Below are 19,174 nucleotides of genomic sequence, written 5' to 3'. Positions count from 1 at the left end.
TGCCCACGCAACACTGGTACTTTCTTTAAGTAAGACTTCTGCATTTTCCCCTGCATTTAAACGGCTGACCACTGTCAAAGTGCAATGGCTTCGTAGACAATCGGTGACACGCAGGCAATGGAGGCTCAGTTCGGTGGGCTGGAGCGCCTCTCAACTCTGCCCGCACCCACCCTGCCCTGTGCTGCACGAGGCCCCGGGGGGCCCTGCACACGGCTGCGGTGGTGGCCGTGGGACACTGGGTCCTCCTCCCCTAAAACAGGCGCCAGAGTTAGTCTGAGGCCGGTGCAAAGCCAGAAACCACGTGGCCTAGAGGATGTGACGGGGCCGGGCATCTCTCTAGGGCGGGGCACATCCATCCACAAGACTCCACCCAGACAGAGCTCGGGTAGAACCTCGGAAAAAATTGTCCATTACTTTTATGGAAGTTTCCCTAAGATATTTACCCGGGGGTTGGGGTGGGTGGGCGGCGGCCCGGCTGGCAGCGTGGCACTCTGGCCAGTCCCGCGGGGCCAGGAAGCAGGCTGTGGACACGCAGGTGGTGACAGCGCTCAGCCTGGAGCTTGGACCAGAGCCCACTACCCTGGGGACCTCAGCGCAACAAGGCCTCTGCTGGAGCCTCAGTGCTCTCACTCTAGTGCATCTCTGTCTAAGCACAGTCAGGGTCGGGGCACAGAGCAAGGAAGGGGGCGTTAAGGATGGGCAAGATGGACACGCGACGGTGGGACTGCAGGTGCGGCCCGGATGGAGAAGGTGCAGCCCGGTGGGGGACAGGTCCCAGGTGGCCCCCACTTCGAGGAGCCACACGTTTGGTTCGGTCTGGCTCCCGAGTCTCACTGAGCCTGGGGGAAGGGGCAGTGTGAGTTGGGACGGCCCAGGGTCCAGAGCCTCGGACACTCAGCCCATTCCACCTTGCAGCCCGCCTTCCACCGTAACCCTCAGGCCTAGCCCAGCACTGGGCTGTCGTGTTGGAAAGAGAAATACTCGAAGCAGATCCTTAAGGCAGGATAGTTTGTAGAAAAAGATCTAGCGAATGCCAACTCAGAACCTACCCTCTTCAGCCCTTAACTCCCCTCCTCTGTGAAGCTGGGTAAAATAATTACTTTCTTGCAAGATTGCGAGAAATGACTCTCAGCGCGCTGTTGGGCGTGTCTGCCTAAAACCCAAACTGGGGAAAGCTAGGGAAAAGCCCGCCCCAGAAATACAGACTTTTAAATATTAAAAACTTTAGATCAGACTTTGGAGCCAGGCTGAGTTCAAATCCCAGCTCCTTGGCTTACAATCTGTATGACCTTGGGCAAGTCACCTCATCTACATACCTTAGTGTTCTTATCTAAAAATGGAAAGGCTAGAGCCTACTCACATTGTTATTGGAATTAAGTTAATGTATTTATAAGGCATTTAGAACAGTATCTGGCACAGAGTAAAATTATTGTTAATAAATAAATAAAACAGAAATACCACGTCGAGTTAGGGAAAAAAATATTGACTACACATTTCCAGTATTATGGAGTAAAACTATTAAAGAATCTGTACCTGACTTTGTAAATATTTTGCCTGCAGCTGGAACAGGAATGTGGCCTGTAAGATAAAACAGAAAAACAGCTCTTGTTGATTAAAAAAAAGTCTCATTCCCACAGTTTACGTCGGTTCTGGTTTTTAGTAAAATATTTATCTTGTTATGTGACCTCAAATTCAGAGACTCAGACCCACACTAACCAAATGCTAGGATAATTAAATGCTACCTATTTGGATTTTCCCAGCAGACTCCGTGAGGACAAAAGCGAATTCTAACCAGCTCGAGAGAAGCCACTCGCTGCCTTGACGTATGAATGGCTCCGAGGGTGACAGCTGGCCGTCCTTCCCCAAATCCAGGCGGAGCCCAGGAAGCATCCCGATTAATTTGGAATCAAAAGTAACCCTAACCTAGAGACCGTCATGCAGAGTGAAGTCAGTCAGAAGGAGAAAAACAAATACCGTATATTAACGCATATATGTGGAATCTAGAAAAATGGTACAGATGATCTTATTTGCAAAACAGAAATAGACACACAGACGTAGAGAACAAACATATGGACACCAAGAGGGGAAAGTGGAGGACGGGGTGGGATGAATTGGGAAGTTGGGATTGTCATCTATACACTGTTGATATAAAATAGTGTATGAAATAGATAACTAATGAGAACCTACTGTATAGCTCAGGGAACTCTACTCAACTCAATGCCTTTTGGTGACCTAAACGGGAAGGAAATCCAGACAAGAGGGGACATATGTATACACATGGCTGATTCGCTTTGCTATACAGTAGAAACTAACACAACATTGTAAAGCAACTATACCCCAATAAAAATTAATTTAAAAAAAAAGTAACCCTAGAATAAGGAAGGAAATGTCTTCCCCTTATCAGTGTTTATATTTAATTTAAGCTCTTGGACATCAAAGTGGCACAAGCTCTGAGGATCAGTGGGGTGGGGACGACAGGTCCAAGAAATTTTCAACTTTTGCATGAATAGCACATTGATAAAATAAACGAACAAAAGGAGGGGAGGCCCGCGTTCACGAGCTGCTTCGTGTACCGAAACGCAAGGATGTTCTTGACACTTACCGGAAGAGAAGGGATTAAAATCATCACATAGATCTGGGCTATCCTAAAACAGACAACAAAAGAGCCTCCAGTTAATATTAAAACAATTGCTGGTCATGCTGTCTTCAAGCTGAATCCACAGAGTATGTTCTAAAAATTAAAACTAAAAATAATTTATATGGGAGAAAGTTAATAACACTTGTAAGTGACTGTTTCTTTGCAACGTAAGTGGACATCACATCAGGGCTGCTAAATGTCTGCTTACTCAGGGGAGCTGGACTTGATGTTTTTCAGGTCATCCTCGGCAGAAAAGCTGGAAGGAACACAGCCAAATGAACTGAAAGTTGGGCAAAATTCGGAAGCCTCTTGCAAGAGCCAGGACTGCAGCTGTACCTCACAAGGAAGCACGACCAACAGTCTCCAAAAAGGACAGCCTGCATCTCCAGAAAGGACAGTCTCCCCCTGCATCCGGCATCCCTGACATCACTGGGGAGCCTGCTAGAACTGAGGGTTAACAGTCCCAACTAAAAACAAGCGTGAGCAAAACGCCAAACAGAGAAACTCCGTGAAGGGCAGGTGGGGCCACGTCTCCTGGAGGGCAGGGTCCCCGTGCATCTGCATCGGGGGGTCCCCACCAGCCCAGGGTCCCGCAGGCCAGAGTCACAGCTTCCACCTTCCACAGGGTTCAAGTCCAGGTGCCTGACCGAAAATGTCAACACAGGCAAGATAACCAACCAGCCACTGACCGTGACCCTGGGCTTGTGACGCTAGAGACCCAGCTGACCTGGAGACCTCGGGGTCTTGCTTCAGGAACAGGAGGAGGCTCTCGGTGTTGAGGAGGAGGGCCCAGCACGGGAAGCAGCACAGCATCAGGACAAGGATGCTTCTCTGAAGGACGATCCCCACACGTTTTAGGTTCTTGGCTCCAAAGGACTTGGGAACACAAATACAGTGATGGAGAGTGCAGCGCCTGGGCCGCCTGCCCCGCCAACAGACCTCCACCGGAAGTGCCCTGCCCGCCACCAGCAGCCCTGCCGGGTGCTTCCTGCCATCTGCTCCCACCCCAGCCGCTGAGCTGGCTGCCCGGGACGACTGGTCCCCTGCTCCAGGGAAGCGGGCAGGAAAGAGCTGAGCTTAAAAAGTGTGAGAAGAACTGGGCACATGCTGGAGCCTTCCGGATTCATTCAGCAGATACTTCTACAACACCTACTACGTGCCAGACAGCCGTGAGGCCTGGGAACTAACTCAGCAGGGAGCAAAGTCCCTGCTCTCATAGAAAAAAAGTCAATCCGGGAAGGGGAAGAGGAAGGAGTGTTGGGGTGGTGGTGAGCACAGCTCTTGACCTGGTGATGCGGGGGGGCCCTCACCCAGGGGCTGACGGCAAGAGAATGAGCGGGAGCAGCCTGGGGGCGCTGCAGGGCTGGAACAGAGTCGGGGAGGGAGGGGAGGGGGAGGGGTCACTGGACAGCTCCAAGCAGAGGAGCCCCACGAGCCACGGAGGGGCAGGTGGGAGGCCAGGGCACAGAGAGCAGGGAGGTGGACAGGCCGCTCCCCAGTGCCCCGGCCCAGGCCTCCTCTCTCTGCAAGTAACGGAATGACTGTCTCTCTTTCTTCAACCAAAAGCGACCGACCTCAATTCACACATTAAAAGAGACAATGGGACTAAATTAAACACCCGGTAGCGGAAGAATGGAGATACCAGTGACATATTACAGAATATTATGCAAATATTAAATGGGAAAGTATACACTGACTTCGTTGAAACAGAACATTCTCCAAACACTGTTGAAGGGGAGGGGAAAACAACCCCATATGTAAATTCTAGAGTTGTGTGGGTACATAAATGTACACAGATTGAAATATTTGTAGGATACTCACCAAAAAGTTGATAGAGGTAACTGGGGGATGGGTGGGGGTAAATTTTAGTGATTTTTTTCCACTTTTTAAAATACTTTTCTAGATAACCTAAAATTTCTATATGTGTTTGGCCTTTATAATCTTTTTAAAAAGCTATTTAAAATTTGGGAAACAATGTGCCACTATGGAAGTACATTTAATAATACAGAAAGATGTCCATTATATGCTAAGTGGGGAAACAAGATACAGCCTTTTTGTTAAAAAGTATATATATATAAATGAAAATGACTGGAATGTTGAAATGGTGCAAAAAAAAAAAAAAAGGAACCCAAAAAACTCTTTTCAAATAAAATTTCGTATCCTATATCATGCCAATCCAGAGTTAGCTTTGGCCTAAATTACATTAAGTCCTTCAGAGCCGTGTTCAGCTCAGCCTGGAAAAACGATCTCAGGAAACCCTCACGCATTACCCGATGGGAGCCGAGGGCAGCAGCTCAGGAGATACTACATTTGCTCAGCACTGCTCCTTCCTTGGCATGTAACCCTGTCCTCATTCTCCCAGGCTTTGGGTTTAAAGGTAGGACTCATCCATCATATACCACCCCGCCCCACCCACCCATTCATCCATCCATCATCCATCCACAATCCATCCATCCATCATACACCCAACCCATTCATTCATCTACACACTCATTCATCATACAGCCACTCATCCACTCATCCACCCATCCATCCATCCACCCACCCACCCATCTCTGCCACCTCCTCACCCATTCAACAGATTTCCAAGGTACCTGCTATACAGCAGGCACAATGCTGAACCACAGGGCTTCAGACACTGAAAGGGACACAGCCTTTCTCCCTAAGGAGCTCAGAGTCTAGAGGGAAAACCACTCTGGTTATAGATCAGGTGGGTGAGATAAGAGCCAGAGCCGGGAGGAAAAGGCCTTGACTGGCCTCTGTCCCTGCGCTGGTGATGCCCGTACACCAGCCCAGAGCTCCCACTCCCAGGACAGGCCTAAGGATGGAGAGAAACGAGCAAAGTCAAGAAACACTACGCGTCCAAGTCAAGAGCCGTCAACAGTTCTGCTAACGTGTGGCGATGGGGGAGGAAGCAGACGGCTCCTGGCTTGAGCGGCGGGTGGTGTATTCCTGAGAGAGGGAACTCTACAGGGAAACACTGGTGAGCTTAATCCTGGATCCTGGATGAGCTGGGTCTGAGGACAGAATGGAGCCTGGCCCCCTGGGAAGAGATGTGGGCAGGAGATGGCGACGTGAGTCTTCACCGCCGCTGGCGGCAGGGGAGAGAGCAGCCGGGGGAGGATGTACCACAGTGGGAGGCAGGTGCGGGCAGGGGACTCCAAGGGGCAGGAAGAAGAAGAACAGACAGCACAGACTGAGAAGGAGCCACCGGAGAGGTGGCTGGACCATTGGCAGGATCCGCAACCGTGGCAACCAGGGAGTGGTGGCTGCGCAGGTTAAGGACCAGGATCGGGCGGGGGGGCCACGCAGGAACGGAATCAGTGATGGGTGTCGAGTCCAGGGCGGTGTCCAGACAGGGACCACAAGGGACACCTTCAAGCAGTTTGAAGGAGAGGAGAGACGGAGGGGCAGTGGATGAAGGAGGACGGTTTTAGGGTGGGAGGGATCAGACAGGACGGAAAAAGGAAAACAGCCCTGAGTAGATGGACCAGAGGACAGGGTTAGTAAAGCCAGCTCCGCTCCATTTACAGCCCTCAGCAGCGGGGTAGCCGACAGACACAAGGCCGCAAAACCACAGCCTGACCTCAGTCCCCTAGATTGGTTCTACGACGAAAGATCACTGACAAAGAAAGGTCTGTGGGGCAGGGTGGTCCTCACCTGAGACATGAGTGTGTCACAAGCGGAGGCCAGGCCAGTTCCAATGGAAATCCCGGCGACATTCACAACCTGCAAGGAACAGCAGACCAGGTGTGGCAAGTGTCCGGGGACCAGGCGGGAGCAGCTGGTGATCTGTGTCTCAGATCACATGGTGTCCACATCTGTCCTTGTCGACTGTCACACAGAACGTAGTCTAACTAAAGGATCACAGTCACCTGCACCGACCAGGGAAGCCAACAACCTAGTTTCTCCTAAACCCACAGCGCCTTACAACTTCTGTATTTAATAAAAGCAACGCTGTGGTTAACACCTGAAGGTGATACCCCTGAGCTACGGTGTGCATTTAATGATAACAGCAGCAAACCTGGACTGAGCGTGTACTACGTGCAGGGTCCTCCCAAGCCCGTCACACACACAATGCTGCGATCACCACTCCCGTTTTATGCGCCATCTGAGTCACAGCAAGTTACATCACTCAGATGGCGACCTGAAGCTGGGCAGCCTGGCCGCAGGCTCTGGTCCTCCAGTGAGGAACGGCACAACTTTCGTGTCAGCCTCTCGCCCAGACCCCACCCAGTGCCCCCGACAACCAGGGGCACAAGCGGTAACCTGCAGGTAAGGGTCAGAGCCCAGCAGAGTTGGGTGGGGGGAGCTGAAGACCCTCGTTTCCATCCTGGGCTCACATTTAGCAGTGATGGCAGCCCCAGGATGACCTTCTCGGCTGAGCCCCCAGGAGTGGGTGACAGGCCCCCCTCAGAGCAGGAGGGGACATCCACCCCAAGATGCTCTCTGCTGAGCCCACCCAGGACAGCGTCAGGGCAAAAGCCCCAGAACACCTGGGCTTTCCAGGAAGAGAGAAAGATGAAGCATGCCAATTTCTCAAGAGTTTTGTATTGAAAAACAATGTCACACGTGAGCCTTTTTTGGGTAAATGAATGCACTTTGGTGTCATTCTTCCTCTACAACTTCAAGTCCATCTGGGTCAAGTTACTATTCAGAGACGGCTTTGGTTAAAGTCAACGAGCTTTTACCAACCCAGCCCTGAAGTCACACTTTCCCCTCCCAGCAGCCAGTGTGATAAAACATGCACAGGAACTGCTACTGTATCTCTCAGAGCACGTTATCTGGGACACGGGTTTCCACATCAGGGTGTCCACTTTATGAAACTCTGCAAGAGAAACTCCCTACGACTCAGCATCGAGAAAAGCTGCTCTTCCCTGAGAGATGGCTCAGGGACCCTTGGGGGAACCACACAGGTGGGGAGTTCAGAGCAGATGTGCAGCCCCTCAGATGCCAGTCTCCACCTCCACCACCCCACCTTGCGTCGTCTTCCATCCGTGTGTCTTGGACCCAACTCTATCTGCCTTGAAAGTATTTTTATAAACCAACTCAAATGCTTTGTGGAACAAGGTGGGTATATAGAAATGTTCTTTTCTTTTAAAACCAAACACTTCGGGCTTCCCTGGTGGCACAGTGGTTGAGAGTCCGCCTGCCGATGCAGGGGACGCGGGTTCGTGCCCTGGTCCGGGAAGATCCCACATGCCGCAGAGCGGCTGGGCCCGTGAGCCATGGCCGCTGAGCCTGTGCGTCTGGAGCCTGCGCTCCGCAACGGGAGAGGCCACAACAGTGAGAGGCCCGCGTACCGCAAAAAAATAAATAAATAGTTTTCTTGAAATGAGTCTACTGTCTCCCTAGCAATTTGTTACAATTTAACAGCCAATTAAAAGCAAAAGTCTGGCCACCCACTGCCCGAGAAGACAGGCACAGACCCCCTTATCTAAGACCTTATCCACAGAAATGCCCGACTTTGGAACATATCCACCTTCCCACATGCCCTTTTCAAGCCTGTCTGTATAATTTTAGGTTTGTATCTACTGTATTATTTTTTTTTTCTTGTTAGTCACACACCAAATCTTTGTTTTTATTGAAATACAGTTGATTTACAATGTTGTGTTGGTTTCAGGTGTAGAGCAAAGTGATTCCGTTTTATATATGTGTATGTGTATCTATTCTCTTTCAGATTCTTTTCCATTATGGTTTATCACAGGGTATTGAGTATAGTCCGCTGTGCTGTACAGTAGGACCTCGCTGGGTGTATTCCTATTTTATTTTTACTTCAAAAACTATTAACTCTTCCGTTACCCTCTTATCACTGAGTGCCTTAGGGGAAAAACAGAAAGAGGGAAAGAATCACCAAAAAACACATAAAATCTGAATCCCCCTCCCAAGATAGGTTTCAAAATAGTTTTGGTGAAATAAATGGAAAAACAGGCACCGTGGGATTCTACAGGCATACACAATCATCACGCTTTAAACCCTCGCCATGTTACAGATGGGGAAACATAAAGGCACAGAGCTGAGAAGAAAAATACATTCAGGGGACGCCTGGGTGAGAGTCGGCTGCTCGGGTCTCCGAAGTTACGCATTTCTGAGACGTCTGCTGGGGCCGCATCTCTGCTGGTACCAGGCTCAGCAGAAGTTAACAGGAGCCGGGCGATCACAAGAAAGCAGGCAGAGACAGACCAGCACAGCCCGGAGCGGGGGGCTCTGGGCTGCCTGCGAGTCCTCAGGGACAGTTTTGTGCAGGCGACCCTGCCCTGTCTAGGCAGACACACCCGGACCTCGCAAGCAGGTAACAGAAAGCAGTGGGCACCGCAAGCAGGGGGCTGAGATGCCCGGAGGTCAGAAGCCGGGAGGGGTGCGACTCTGGCTGCAGAATGGGGGGGGGGGGGGGCAGGATGCAGTCAGGGCGGGAGGAGGGGAGGCCCTGCGGCTGGCAGGAGGGATGAAAGCCGAGCTGGGAGAGTGTAGTAGCAGGAAACAGAAAAAAAGTGAGTTTAAGAAACGTGGGAAATTAAGGCAGCAGGGCTTGCTGACTGATGCAGACAGCGGGCCGTGTGTAGGGTGCTCCCAGGGCAGGATGGTCACCCACAAACAGAGGAGGAGGGGGAACAGAAGAAGCAGCACAACTACCAGAAGGGGAACCAGGGAGGACTGGCAGGTGCGAAGAGTTCCCAGGAGGGAGGTGGGGGAAGGCGGCCAAGTGAGGGCAAGTTCTCTGGAGATTGGGGGCGGTGGAGGGGGGGGGTCACTGGCAACTTTCGGAAGAGTAGGTTAAGTGGAACAGTGGGGAAACAGGCCAGTTAGCAACGGGGAGAAAAGGAAAATGAAGACGCAGTGTAGACTTTCTGGCAAAGAGTGTTAAGTGGATAGAGGCCAGAGAGGGGGCTGCACGAGGAGAGACTTGGGTACTTTATCATAATTCAGTAGCACTAGTGAAAGGGAATGGGCCGGAGGAGAAAGGATGGTTCTGAGCCCAGGTAGAAGGCTGGTCTCAAAGAAAAAAGTGATGAGAGACTTCCCTGGTGGCGCAGTGGTTAAGAATCGCCTGCCAATGCAGGGGGCACTGAATCGAGCCCTGGTCCGGGAAGATCCCACATGCCGCAGAGCAGCTAAGCCCATGAGCCACAACTACTGAGCCCGCGCGCCTAGAGCCGGTGCTCCGCAACAAGCCACCATAATGAGAAGCCCACGCACCTCAACAAAGAGTAGCCCCCGCCCACCGCAACTAGAGAAAAGCCCGCGCAACAACCAAGACCCAATCAGTGCAGCCAAATATAAATAAATAAATAAATAAATTTTTAAAAAAGAGAGAGGGAGAAGAGTGATGGGGATCCAGGTGGCAGGGCTGAAGGAAGAGCAGGGGGAATCAGGCACTGACTGGCCCTGGATTCTGAGAGGGGACCAAGCGGGGGCTGCAGAGCGAGCGAGGACGGAGGGATCCCAGCATGGGAAACCCCCATGAGGGCAAAGGACAGGCAGCAAGGGTGTGCGGACTTGACAGGGCTCCAGGGATAAAGGGTGGTGAGCGGAAGTGTAAAGTTTAAAGCTTCTGCTGTGGGTGCACACGGAGGGCTGGAAATGTGCAGGATGTGGAGCCCGATGTGCATTCGGTGGTCCTGGAAGCCAGCGAGATGGAGGGAGGTGGACCCACACGCCCAAGGAGACAAGCCCTTAGGTCCTGAGGTTGTCAGTGAACACAGAAGAGGCCACATACAGATCATCAACAAGGAAAACTACAGGATGGTGTACCAGATAGGTTGTCCAAAACTGGGTGCTGGGAAAGGAGAGTCTGCATGCAAAAGAATGAAGCTGGACCCCTATGTCACACCATACAGAAAATCAACTCAAAATGGGTGAAAGACTTGAACATAAGACCTGAAACCATAAAACTCCTGGAAGAAGACTTAGGCGGTAAGCTCCTTTAACAAGTCTTGGGCATGATTTTTTGGATCTGACACCAAAATCAGAAGCAAGAAAAGCAAAAGTAAATGGGACTACATGAAACTGAAAAGCTTCTGCACAGCAAAGGAAACCATCAACAAAATGAAAAGGCAACCTACCAAATGGGTTCACCCAATAATAGACCTGTAACTAAAATGTATGATTCCATATACCAAGGTGGTCTCAACCATAAGGAAAACTTCTGTGGCCCCACCATGATCTTAGCGCTCTACCCACCTGGGTGGGAACAGGAGGGGCATTTTCTGAGACTGGGAAAGACCGTCTGCCATTACCAGCAGAAGCTTTTCACCTTCTTTGAAAGCATGGATGAAATGCAGGAGAGAGGCAGCTTTCCACTACATCACCGACAAAAATGCAGGGACTTCAAAGGGGGTGTAATTTCAATCCATGGTGGCAGGGAGACACTTTAGTACAAGGCTGAAACAGCACCACCTTAAGGAGCTGTGTAATTCAAACTAACAGCAGTCAACCTAGTTCTAGATGTTATCTGGTTTAACTTCATAATAGAAAAAAAAAAATGCAGTTCTTTTAGTTCTACCAGCAGAGTTCGCTTCATTGCTACGAATTCTTTGCAATACCTGGTCCCCAGACCAATTAGAGTCAGTGGCATGGTTTGAGAGTACGGAGAACACCTTTTCTAAGTAGTTGACACAGTCTCCTTCCAAATCTAACGATAGGGTAATGGAACCCCCGGGTCAAGCTCGGACCGTGTGAAGGTGCAGGTGTTAGACATCCCACAATTCACATTCCAGGCTTTTCCAAGTCGTCAGCGCCCCCCCCCCCCTCAAAAGAAGAATGTAAAAACCTACCGAGACAGCAAGCGTAACCGCATCCAACTCGACCTTGCCCAGGTGTCCGCAGAATACGGAGCTGACGAGGCTGATGAGAAAGATCAGCAGCTGCGCGAGGAACTGGGGGAGGAAAGCGGAGGCCAACGCGTTCCACCGACCCTCCCGCCCGAGACGGCGCGGGACGGCGCTGGTCCACCGGCCGGACCGAGGGGGACGGGGTGACCGCGGGGAGAGGAACCACGGGATGAGGGACCGCGGGGGACGGGGGGGGAACCGCGAGGAGAGGGACCACGGGGGACCGGGGGGAGGACGGCGCGGCGCCGCGCACTCACCACTGGGCCCGCGAGCGCCGCCAGCTCCGCCGTCTCGCGCCCCACGTCGGGCGGCAGCGCGCCCCGCAGAGGCCGCAGGCATTCGCGCCAGCCGGGGGTCCCGGGCCGCTGGGCGCCGTCGCGGGCGGACGAGGGGCTCTCGGCGGCGGGCGGCGAAGGGGCGAGGGGGGTCTCCATGCCGTGGCGGGCGGGGTCGGCGGCGGACGCGCCAGCTCCGGGAGTGCGCGGGAGGCGGCGGGGGCGGTGAGCCTGATAGGGTGGGGGCTGGGTGGGCGGGGCGGCGGGCGGTGGCGGGATTGGGGGTGGGGAGGCCCCGCCCCGCCCGCCCCGCCTGCCCCCTACCGCCGCCAACCCGGCCCCCGCCTTCCGTGGCCCACGGGACTCGGGGGAGGGGCGGCCTTGGTCGGGGGGCGCGGAAGGCGCAGGTGGGAACAGTGCAGGGGGCGCCGAGTTAGCCTTCGCTGGTTTCCGGGGGATGTCTCCCCCCAGGCTGGGTCAAAGAATTTACTCCCCGGCGGGTTGCGCTCCCTGCCGCCCGCAATTTGCAGCGGGTAGGACGAGCCCCCGTGCCCGGTGGAGAGGGAACGAAAAGCCGGGACTGGGGCTTTGCTGGGGCCCCACCGCGAGGGCCACCTTGGGTGCAGCCTTCGTCTTGGTCCCTGGAAGGTGACCCTCCACTTAACTAACCCAAGGGGAACGAAGCGCTGAGGGTGGAGATGCCTTAAGGGAGTACCTCCACCCACCCACCCCCGCCGAAATCTGCCCTGGGGTGTTTTTCACTCAGAGGAGCTGCCTTTTCTCATTTTTTCCATGATCTGTTCGGCACGCCTAGCAGTTTGTATCCACCCCAGAACGCAGCGTACTTAGTAGGTAGGAAGGCTTGCTAAGCGAACAGCGTGGAGCTAGCCCGGCAAGGCGGCATGCAAGAATGACCCCTTAATCCAAGGCCGCTGTTGACTCGCCCTCCCACCCGCCAAGATGAGTTAGCAGTGATTGGATTTTCACAGCTCCAAAGACTTTCCCAATAATTGCCAAGGCCAAGGAAAAGAGCGCATTCATTAAGACCTCATCTTTTTGAGGGGTCGGCGGACAAAAACCTTCTGGATATACCGCGTCTCTGCCACTAAAAGCCTGCAGCTTTTTTAAGACGAGGACAGGCCCAAACAAGACGAATAGGGCCTGCCCAGGACCCCATCCTCCCCTCTCCTAGAACACTCTTCATTTTTGCTGCCTTCCAACTTTATCAACCCTTCCTTCTATCAAAATAAGAAAGGGTCTGATTTTTCCCTCCAGTTTGCCTGGGTTAGCTCTTCGAAGCCTGTATTTCTCTCCGTGGGATGCCCACCACTCAAAAACAAAGCGCTGGTCCTTCATCCCTCCTTGCGCCTGCCAGCATGTCAATCCAAACCCGTGTTAAGACAGGCCCTTGACAGGAAGCATGCTAATTGATGCCCCCTGACTCCTTTCTTCTTGGTAATCTGTCTTCTCCCCCTTTTAAGTTCCTTAAGCATGTCTACTACCCTTGGTACCAAATGAATATTAACAAATGTTTCCCGCTGAATAATAATCTAAGGGAAGATATATTGTAAAATGTATTTTAAATAATCCACATAGTGGGCTTCCCTGGTGACGCAGTGGTTGAGAGTCCGCCTGCCGATGCAGGGAACGCGGGTTCGTGCCCCGGTCCAGGAAGATCCCACATGCCGCGGAGCAGCTGGGCCCGTGAGCCATGGCCGCTGAGCCTGCGCGTCCGGAGCCTGTGCTCCGCAACGGGAGAGGCCACAACAGTGAGAGGCCCGCGTACCGCAAAAAAAAAAAAAAAAAAAAAAAAAAATTCACATAGTAAGAATCCTTAAGTCCTTGGTATATGGGTTTGTCTAAAAAAAAAAAAAACAGTAAGCAGAAGAAATATACAAAGCCATACATCGATGCATCCAGTACACAGGTCTTCGGTTGACATGGTGGTGGATGTAATCTTCCAGATGTTGTTTTGGACTAAAACGTACTTTTTACCTTCCTTCTTTTTCTTCATCAGAAAATACATCTTGGAACTCTCAGTTCTTGACCTCCATGGGCACAGCTGAATAACGTTAACTGAAAACGAACTGCCACCTTTAGGCCAATGAATTTTTGTTGGTAAGTTCAGAAGCATCCCTTGGCCTACTCTCTCTCTCCCTCTCTCTCTCTCTCTCTCTCTCTCTCCCTCCTTCCCTCTCTCTCTCTCTGTCTCTCTCTCTCTCTTTGTCTCGCCACATCACTGAATTCTGACATAGACTCTCACTAAAATCCCCACCAGCAAGATGACAATGACCCCAAAGAGCAGAAGCTGTCACCGCAGCACCAGCTGTCTCCCAGACAATTTCCACGCAGCCCTTGGATGAACCTCAAGACACTCTTCCTGGCGTGTCTGCTGATCCGACTGAATCGCCTCTTTTTTTTCAACATCTCTTATCCACATTCCTCCATGGTTTCCAGGGCCTGCTGGAGACGAAAAGGAACTCAGTGCCTTGAAAGGGTGTTTTTCTTCTGTATAAAAGGAGATGCATGTAGGCACCACTAGCTGGGAGAATGGTAATTCAAGAAGCAGTTGCTCCCATGGAGATGAAAGGAAATCCTATGTCAGGTGCTGTCCACTCCCCCACAGACACGGACTGGATCCCGCGGCGGTCAGCTGGGGTCCTCAGGGGCTCTGCCCCACCAAGTAATGTAACAAAGAAGGTAGCTCTTTAGGTTAAGAGGCTTCGGGGAAATGTTCAAGGGGCCAGCAGTCATCGAATTAGCATCTCAGAAAGAGAATAAGGCCAGTGGAGGAGAAAGATGACCTAAGAGATGATTCAAGGCCGTTCACAGCACTGGGGAGAGATGCGAGTCTTCCCGTCAGAGGGCCTGCTAAGTACCAGGCAGGATAGTGACCCAGACCTAGATTTAGTCTCAGCATGCCTCAGAAGGGTAACAATAAGGAAAACACCCTAAGTGCTTGCATCGGTACTGAATCGATCACCTGCAGCTTTTAATGATCTGTAGCAGTGTGTCCGTGTCTGCAATTAAAGCAAACAAACTTCTGGGGCTTCCCTGGTGGCGCAGTGGTTGGGAATCCGCCTGCCAATGCAAGGGACACAGGTTCGAGCCCTGGCCCAGGAAGATCCCACATGGCGGCGGAGCAACTAAGCCCGTGCGCCACAACTACTGAGCCTGCGCTCTAGAGCTCGCGTGCCACAGCTACTGAGCCCGCGCGCCACACTACTGAAGCCCACGCGCCTAGAGCCCGTGCTCCGCAACAAGAGAAGCCACCACAATGAGATGCCCACTCACCGCAACGAAGAGTAGACCCCACTTGCTGCAACTAGAGAAAGCCCACGCACAGCAACAAAGACCCAACGCAGCCAAAAATTAAAACTAAAATAAAAAGCAAACAGACTTCAGCTGTTTACCTTGAAATTGGGTGTTCCTTATCATTTGTTTCTGAGACATTATTGCCCTATTTAAGTGGGAGCTCAGCACAGCAAATCTAGTTGTGAACACCTAGACAGGCCCGTCCCAAGACCAGGGGCAGCTGTGTCATACCTGGGCGAAGTGGGTCCTGGGAGAAAGCAGCAGTCCTGTCCTGGGCCGCATTTCGTTTCAAACTGGCATGTACCTGAGCCTAGAAAATGAGACAAAGTCAATCCACAGGCTTCACCACAGTGCTCATCAAACACTTGCTTCGTTCCCCAGTGGAGCCATGTTCTTTAACTGACGTGTAACATGGGAGCCTCTCTAGTTAACAAGTACAGGATCATCTTTTGTAACGACTGACGTGGGGTCAGTGGGTGGGGAAGGTTGGATGGAAAAAAGATGAGGGCAGGTCGGGGACCAGATCCTGTAGAATTCTCCCTTCGCCGTCCTTCACCTCTTTTCTCCATCACCTATCTAACACCCTACGCTGACCCTAGGAAGTTTACAGACAAAGATGCCCACAGGTATCTTAATGAAACACGGGGAGATCATAAAAACAGGATAAATATCAGGATAAATTTGATGGCATTCCACCTTTCTCTCCAGGTCTAAAGCTTGTCCTGAAATTGGCTTTTCAGGAACAGAGACGGAAGTTTAGCATAGGACCCAGGGGAGAAAAGAGCCCCCTGTTTTTCTATCTGATTAATAAACAAAGGGGAATAAAGCCAGGCTCACCGGCCCTTCACATCTGAATTAAGTCCAGTTAAAACAATGACATAGGGCTTCCCTGGTGGCGCAGTGGTTGGGAGTCCGCCTGCCGATGCAGGGGACGCGGGTTCGTGCCCCGGTCTGGGAGGATCCCGCGTGCCGCGGAGCGGCTGGGCCCGTGGGCCATGGCCGCTGGGCCTGCGCGTCCGGAGCCTGTCCTCCGCGACGGGAGAGGCCACAGCGGTGAGAGGCCCGCGTAACGCATAAAAAAAAAAAAAAAAAAAAAACAATGACATAGGGCTTCCCTGGTGGCGCAGTGGTTGAAAGTCCACCTGCCGATGCAGGGGACACGGGTTCCTGCCCCGGGCCGGGAAGATCCCACATGCCGCGGAGCGACTGGGCCCGTGAGCCATGGCCGCTGAGCCTGCGCGTCCGGAGCCTGTGCTCCGCAACGGGAGGGGCCACAACAGTGAGAGGCCCCCGTACCACAAAAAAAAAAAAAAAAAAAAAAAAAAAAATGACATATACTCAATATTTTGTATAAGGGGAAAGAATCTGAAAAAGAATACACACACACACACACCATATATATATATATATATATATATATATATATATAGTGTGTGTGTGTATATATATATGTATAACTAAATCACTGTGCTGTACAGCTGAAACTAACACAACATTGTAAATCAACTATAATAAGATAAAATAAAACAACAATGACAAAAAGTAGCGTTTATAATAAAAGAGAAAAGAACCTTCCAAACTAAGAGAGAGAGAGGTAAAACTGGATCTGTGTGTTTGCCAGGAGAGGACAGCAACGAGTGTAGTTACCTGCTGACAGGCCTTTTGCAATTTAGCTGGGCAATAAAGCCTAGAAAACACACAGCCTGAGAGACAGCACAGATGGTGATCCCTAACCACAGACCTGGAAGTGGAAATATTTAATAGAGGTTGATTCAGTGGAAAACCAGCCGCCCTGGGGCGTATGTTTCTCCTAAGTACTTCTGAGAATCTGCTTTCATGGCTGAGGCGGAGCCCAAGGTGAGCCAGAAACCTCTACCCCGCTCTCCCTGTTAGTTTCCAGAAGGTTCCAGGAAGCCCAGAAACCCCTGAGGCCACCTTCCAGGTTTCTGGATCTCAGAACAAACATTGAGAGGCTATTTTTGGCCATAACATTTGGCTTTAAGAAAACTGCCAATTATAAGGAAATACTCAAAGACAAACTATTGATACTCGCTAACAGTACTTCCAAACTACTATGCTCCATTTTCTTCACCAAAGGGGACCGCAGATGTTGGGAGTCCCCTGGCGGTCCAGGGCACTCGGCAGTCTTTCACTGCCGAGGGCCTGGGTTCAATCCCTGGCCGGGGAGCTAAGGTCTCACGAGCCGCATGGCATGTCCCCCCACCCCCCAAAAATGCACGTGTCGCCAGCCCTGTAAAGGACCTACGCTAGGGAGCTTCGTGCAGGACCTGACTTGCCCTGACTGCCATAGATCCCAGGGCAGGATCATCCCCAGACAGGTGACTACACAGAAGGAGTGGCTGAGTGGGGGTGGAGGACGGGAGAAGCCTCGCCGGTCTCAAAGCACCGTTAAAAACTCCACCCCATTAACCCACACAGGACCCAGAGGGAGACCCCAGGTGACGAGAGTTCTTTTGGCCAAGAGTGAACCCACAGCAGAATCAGAAACTCCAAGCTGGGAGAGCCTGAATCTACACGTGGACTGTGGCCACAGTGCTCAGACTATATACAAAAATAGAACTCGGACCCACAATCTACAGCGACCTGCCCAGAAAGCCAACCCCTTATCTACAATAAACAACCCAGAAGCCAGCCTATGTCAGACTCGTGAGAGGCAGATCCCTATCTCTAGGGATAATCCAAGAAGCTAAATAATCACTTCTGCAATAATTGACCCAAAATGTCCAAGCCGCCATCAGTAACTGACAGCTTCCCTAATTTTTGTCCCTGTTTCCAACTCAGGACCAGCCACAGAAAGGCAGACATGACCCCTGACCAAGCACACAGGACACCCCACTTCCGGTCAGGCGGCCTCCAGCCCCCCCAGGCCAGCAGCCTCCAGCAGGGCAGCCCTGAGCCTCCCCTCTGTCCCGCCGTGAATCCTTCCTTCTCCTCAACCCGCCTTGGAGTCTCTGCCAGATTCCAGGGCTAGTGGCTGACACACACACACACAGCTGGGCATGAAGAGCCTCTGCTGGTCCCCTTTGGTTGGTCTGCATTTATGTTCACACCTTCTAGTTCCTTCCTCCACACCAGCCAAACTCAGTTGGAAGCCAGAGGGCAAGGGTCACAGTGACCCGTGCATAGAGGCATCACATGGGAGGGTCATACACTGGGTCAGACACAGAGGGAGCTGTAAACGTTGACGTCACAAATGGGAGACCCAGGAGAGATGTCACATTAGGACGGGGTCAGGGACAACGGGTCACACCTATGACATATGGAAGTCACCCACGGGGTCACGCAGGGGCCTCCGGAGGAGCCCTCATCTGCTCCACCTGTCCCCACACAAGCCACCGCCAGGGGCCTCCCATCCCAGAGCCTAGACACAGATGTCAGAAGTTTTGTTCTAGAAACGTCTTCTCTGCTGTGCCCCTCAGGTGCCCGGGTCCCTTAGTCCCTGAGGCTTTTTACTGTCTGCACTTCCCACATGCCCAACACCCTGTCATTAAAAACTGTCCACACCCAAGTGTCCTTGGGAAGGTCTTCCTGTGTTCTACAGCATCCACCCGTGTGAATAACTTTTTTTGGATGAGATAGTACGTTCACTTTGTGGCAAAAAAAATCAAAACATCATAAAAATGCATGTGAAGCATTTGGTTCCCACCTTTGCCCTCTCCGACCTTATTCCTTCTAACTAGTTGTTGGTGTCTTTTATAAAAACTATCAGTTTCCGTACGTTACTTCCGTATTTCACCATCTAACTGATGTCTTTTGCTTTCAGTAATTTTTCAGCCATTTTAGGTCCTTGAGTTATGAAATCATCTTCTGTAAATAATGACAGTAGTTTTATCTGCTCCTTTGCAATGTTTATACTTTTTTTTTTTCATTGTCTAAGTGTACGCTTGCTTTTGTCTTTGACCTAGGAAGTAACTTAGAACTGTTTTCTTTTTTTTTTTTCTGGCTGAGCCACACTGCTTGTGGAATCTTAGCTCCCCGAACCAGGGGCCACTGGCAGTGACAGTACCGAGTCCTAACTACTGGACCACCGGGGAACTCCCAGAGGTGTTTTCAAATATCCTAATTTTGGTAAGCTTTTTCTGACTGATTTCTAG

General features: G+C 51.7%; 2 protein-coding genes and 1 long non-coding RNA gene across 5 annotated transcripts in view; 1 reads left to right on the top strand and 2 right to left on the bottom strand.

Moving 5' to 3' along the window:
• LOC116745043 overlaps positions 1-3,380 on the top strand; it is an 85,707-nt gene extending 82,327 nt beyond the window's left edge. Inside the window, exon 4 of one of the 3 annotated variants that reach the window (XR_004347243.1) lies at positions 2,876-3,380. This is a non-coding gene — a long non-coding RNA (uncharacterized LOC116745043). Of the gene's footprint in view, positions 1-1,760; positions 2,006-2,875 lie in introns of those variants that run through there. The other 2 variants (XR_004347245.1, XR_004347244.1) reach the window with 2 other exon arrangements.
• The window catches only part of LOC116745041 (multidrug and toxin extrusion protein 2-like), a 50,497-nt gene extending 39,064 nt beyond the window's left edge, over positions 1-11,433 (bottom strand). The window contains exons 1-5 of the mRNA XM_032615338.1: positions 11,413-11,433; positions 6,299-6,367; positions 3,366-3,514; positions 2,603-2,645; positions 1,534-1,578 (exon numbers count right to left, since the gene is read on the bottom strand). Coding sequence (XP_032471229.1) covers positions 1,534-1,578; positions 2,603-2,645; positions 3,366-3,514; positions 6,299-6,307 — 246 coding nt within the window. The 5' untranslated portion in view covers positions 6,308-6,367; positions 11,413-11,433. The remainder of the gene's footprint in view (positions 1-1,533; positions 1,579-2,602; positions 2,646-3,365; positions 3,515-6,298; positions 6,368-11,412) is intronic.
• Positions 11,434-13,980: 2,547 nt separating this feature from the next.
• On the bottom strand, positions 13,981-18,819 carry LOC116745457 (multidrug and toxin extrusion protein 1-like). The gene is given in 5 exon segments (XM_032616209.1): positions 13,981-14,340; positions 15,271-15,369; positions 16,707-16,726; positions 16,729-16,800; positions 18,804-18,819. Coding segments are annotated over 5 exon segments (567 nt in total).
• Positions 18,820-19,174: the final 355 nt, after the last annotated feature.

The sequence above is a fragment of the Phocoena sinus genome, chromosome 20, assembly GCF_008692025.1.
Source record: "Phocoena sinus isolate mPhoSin1 chromosome 20, mPhoSin1.pri, whole genome shotgun sequence".
Classification (NCBI taxonomy): Eukaryota; Metazoa; Chordata; class Mammalia; order Artiodactyla; family Phocoenidae; genus Phocoena; species Phocoena sinus.
This window is presented reverse-complemented; position numbering and strand designations above follow the sequence as displayed.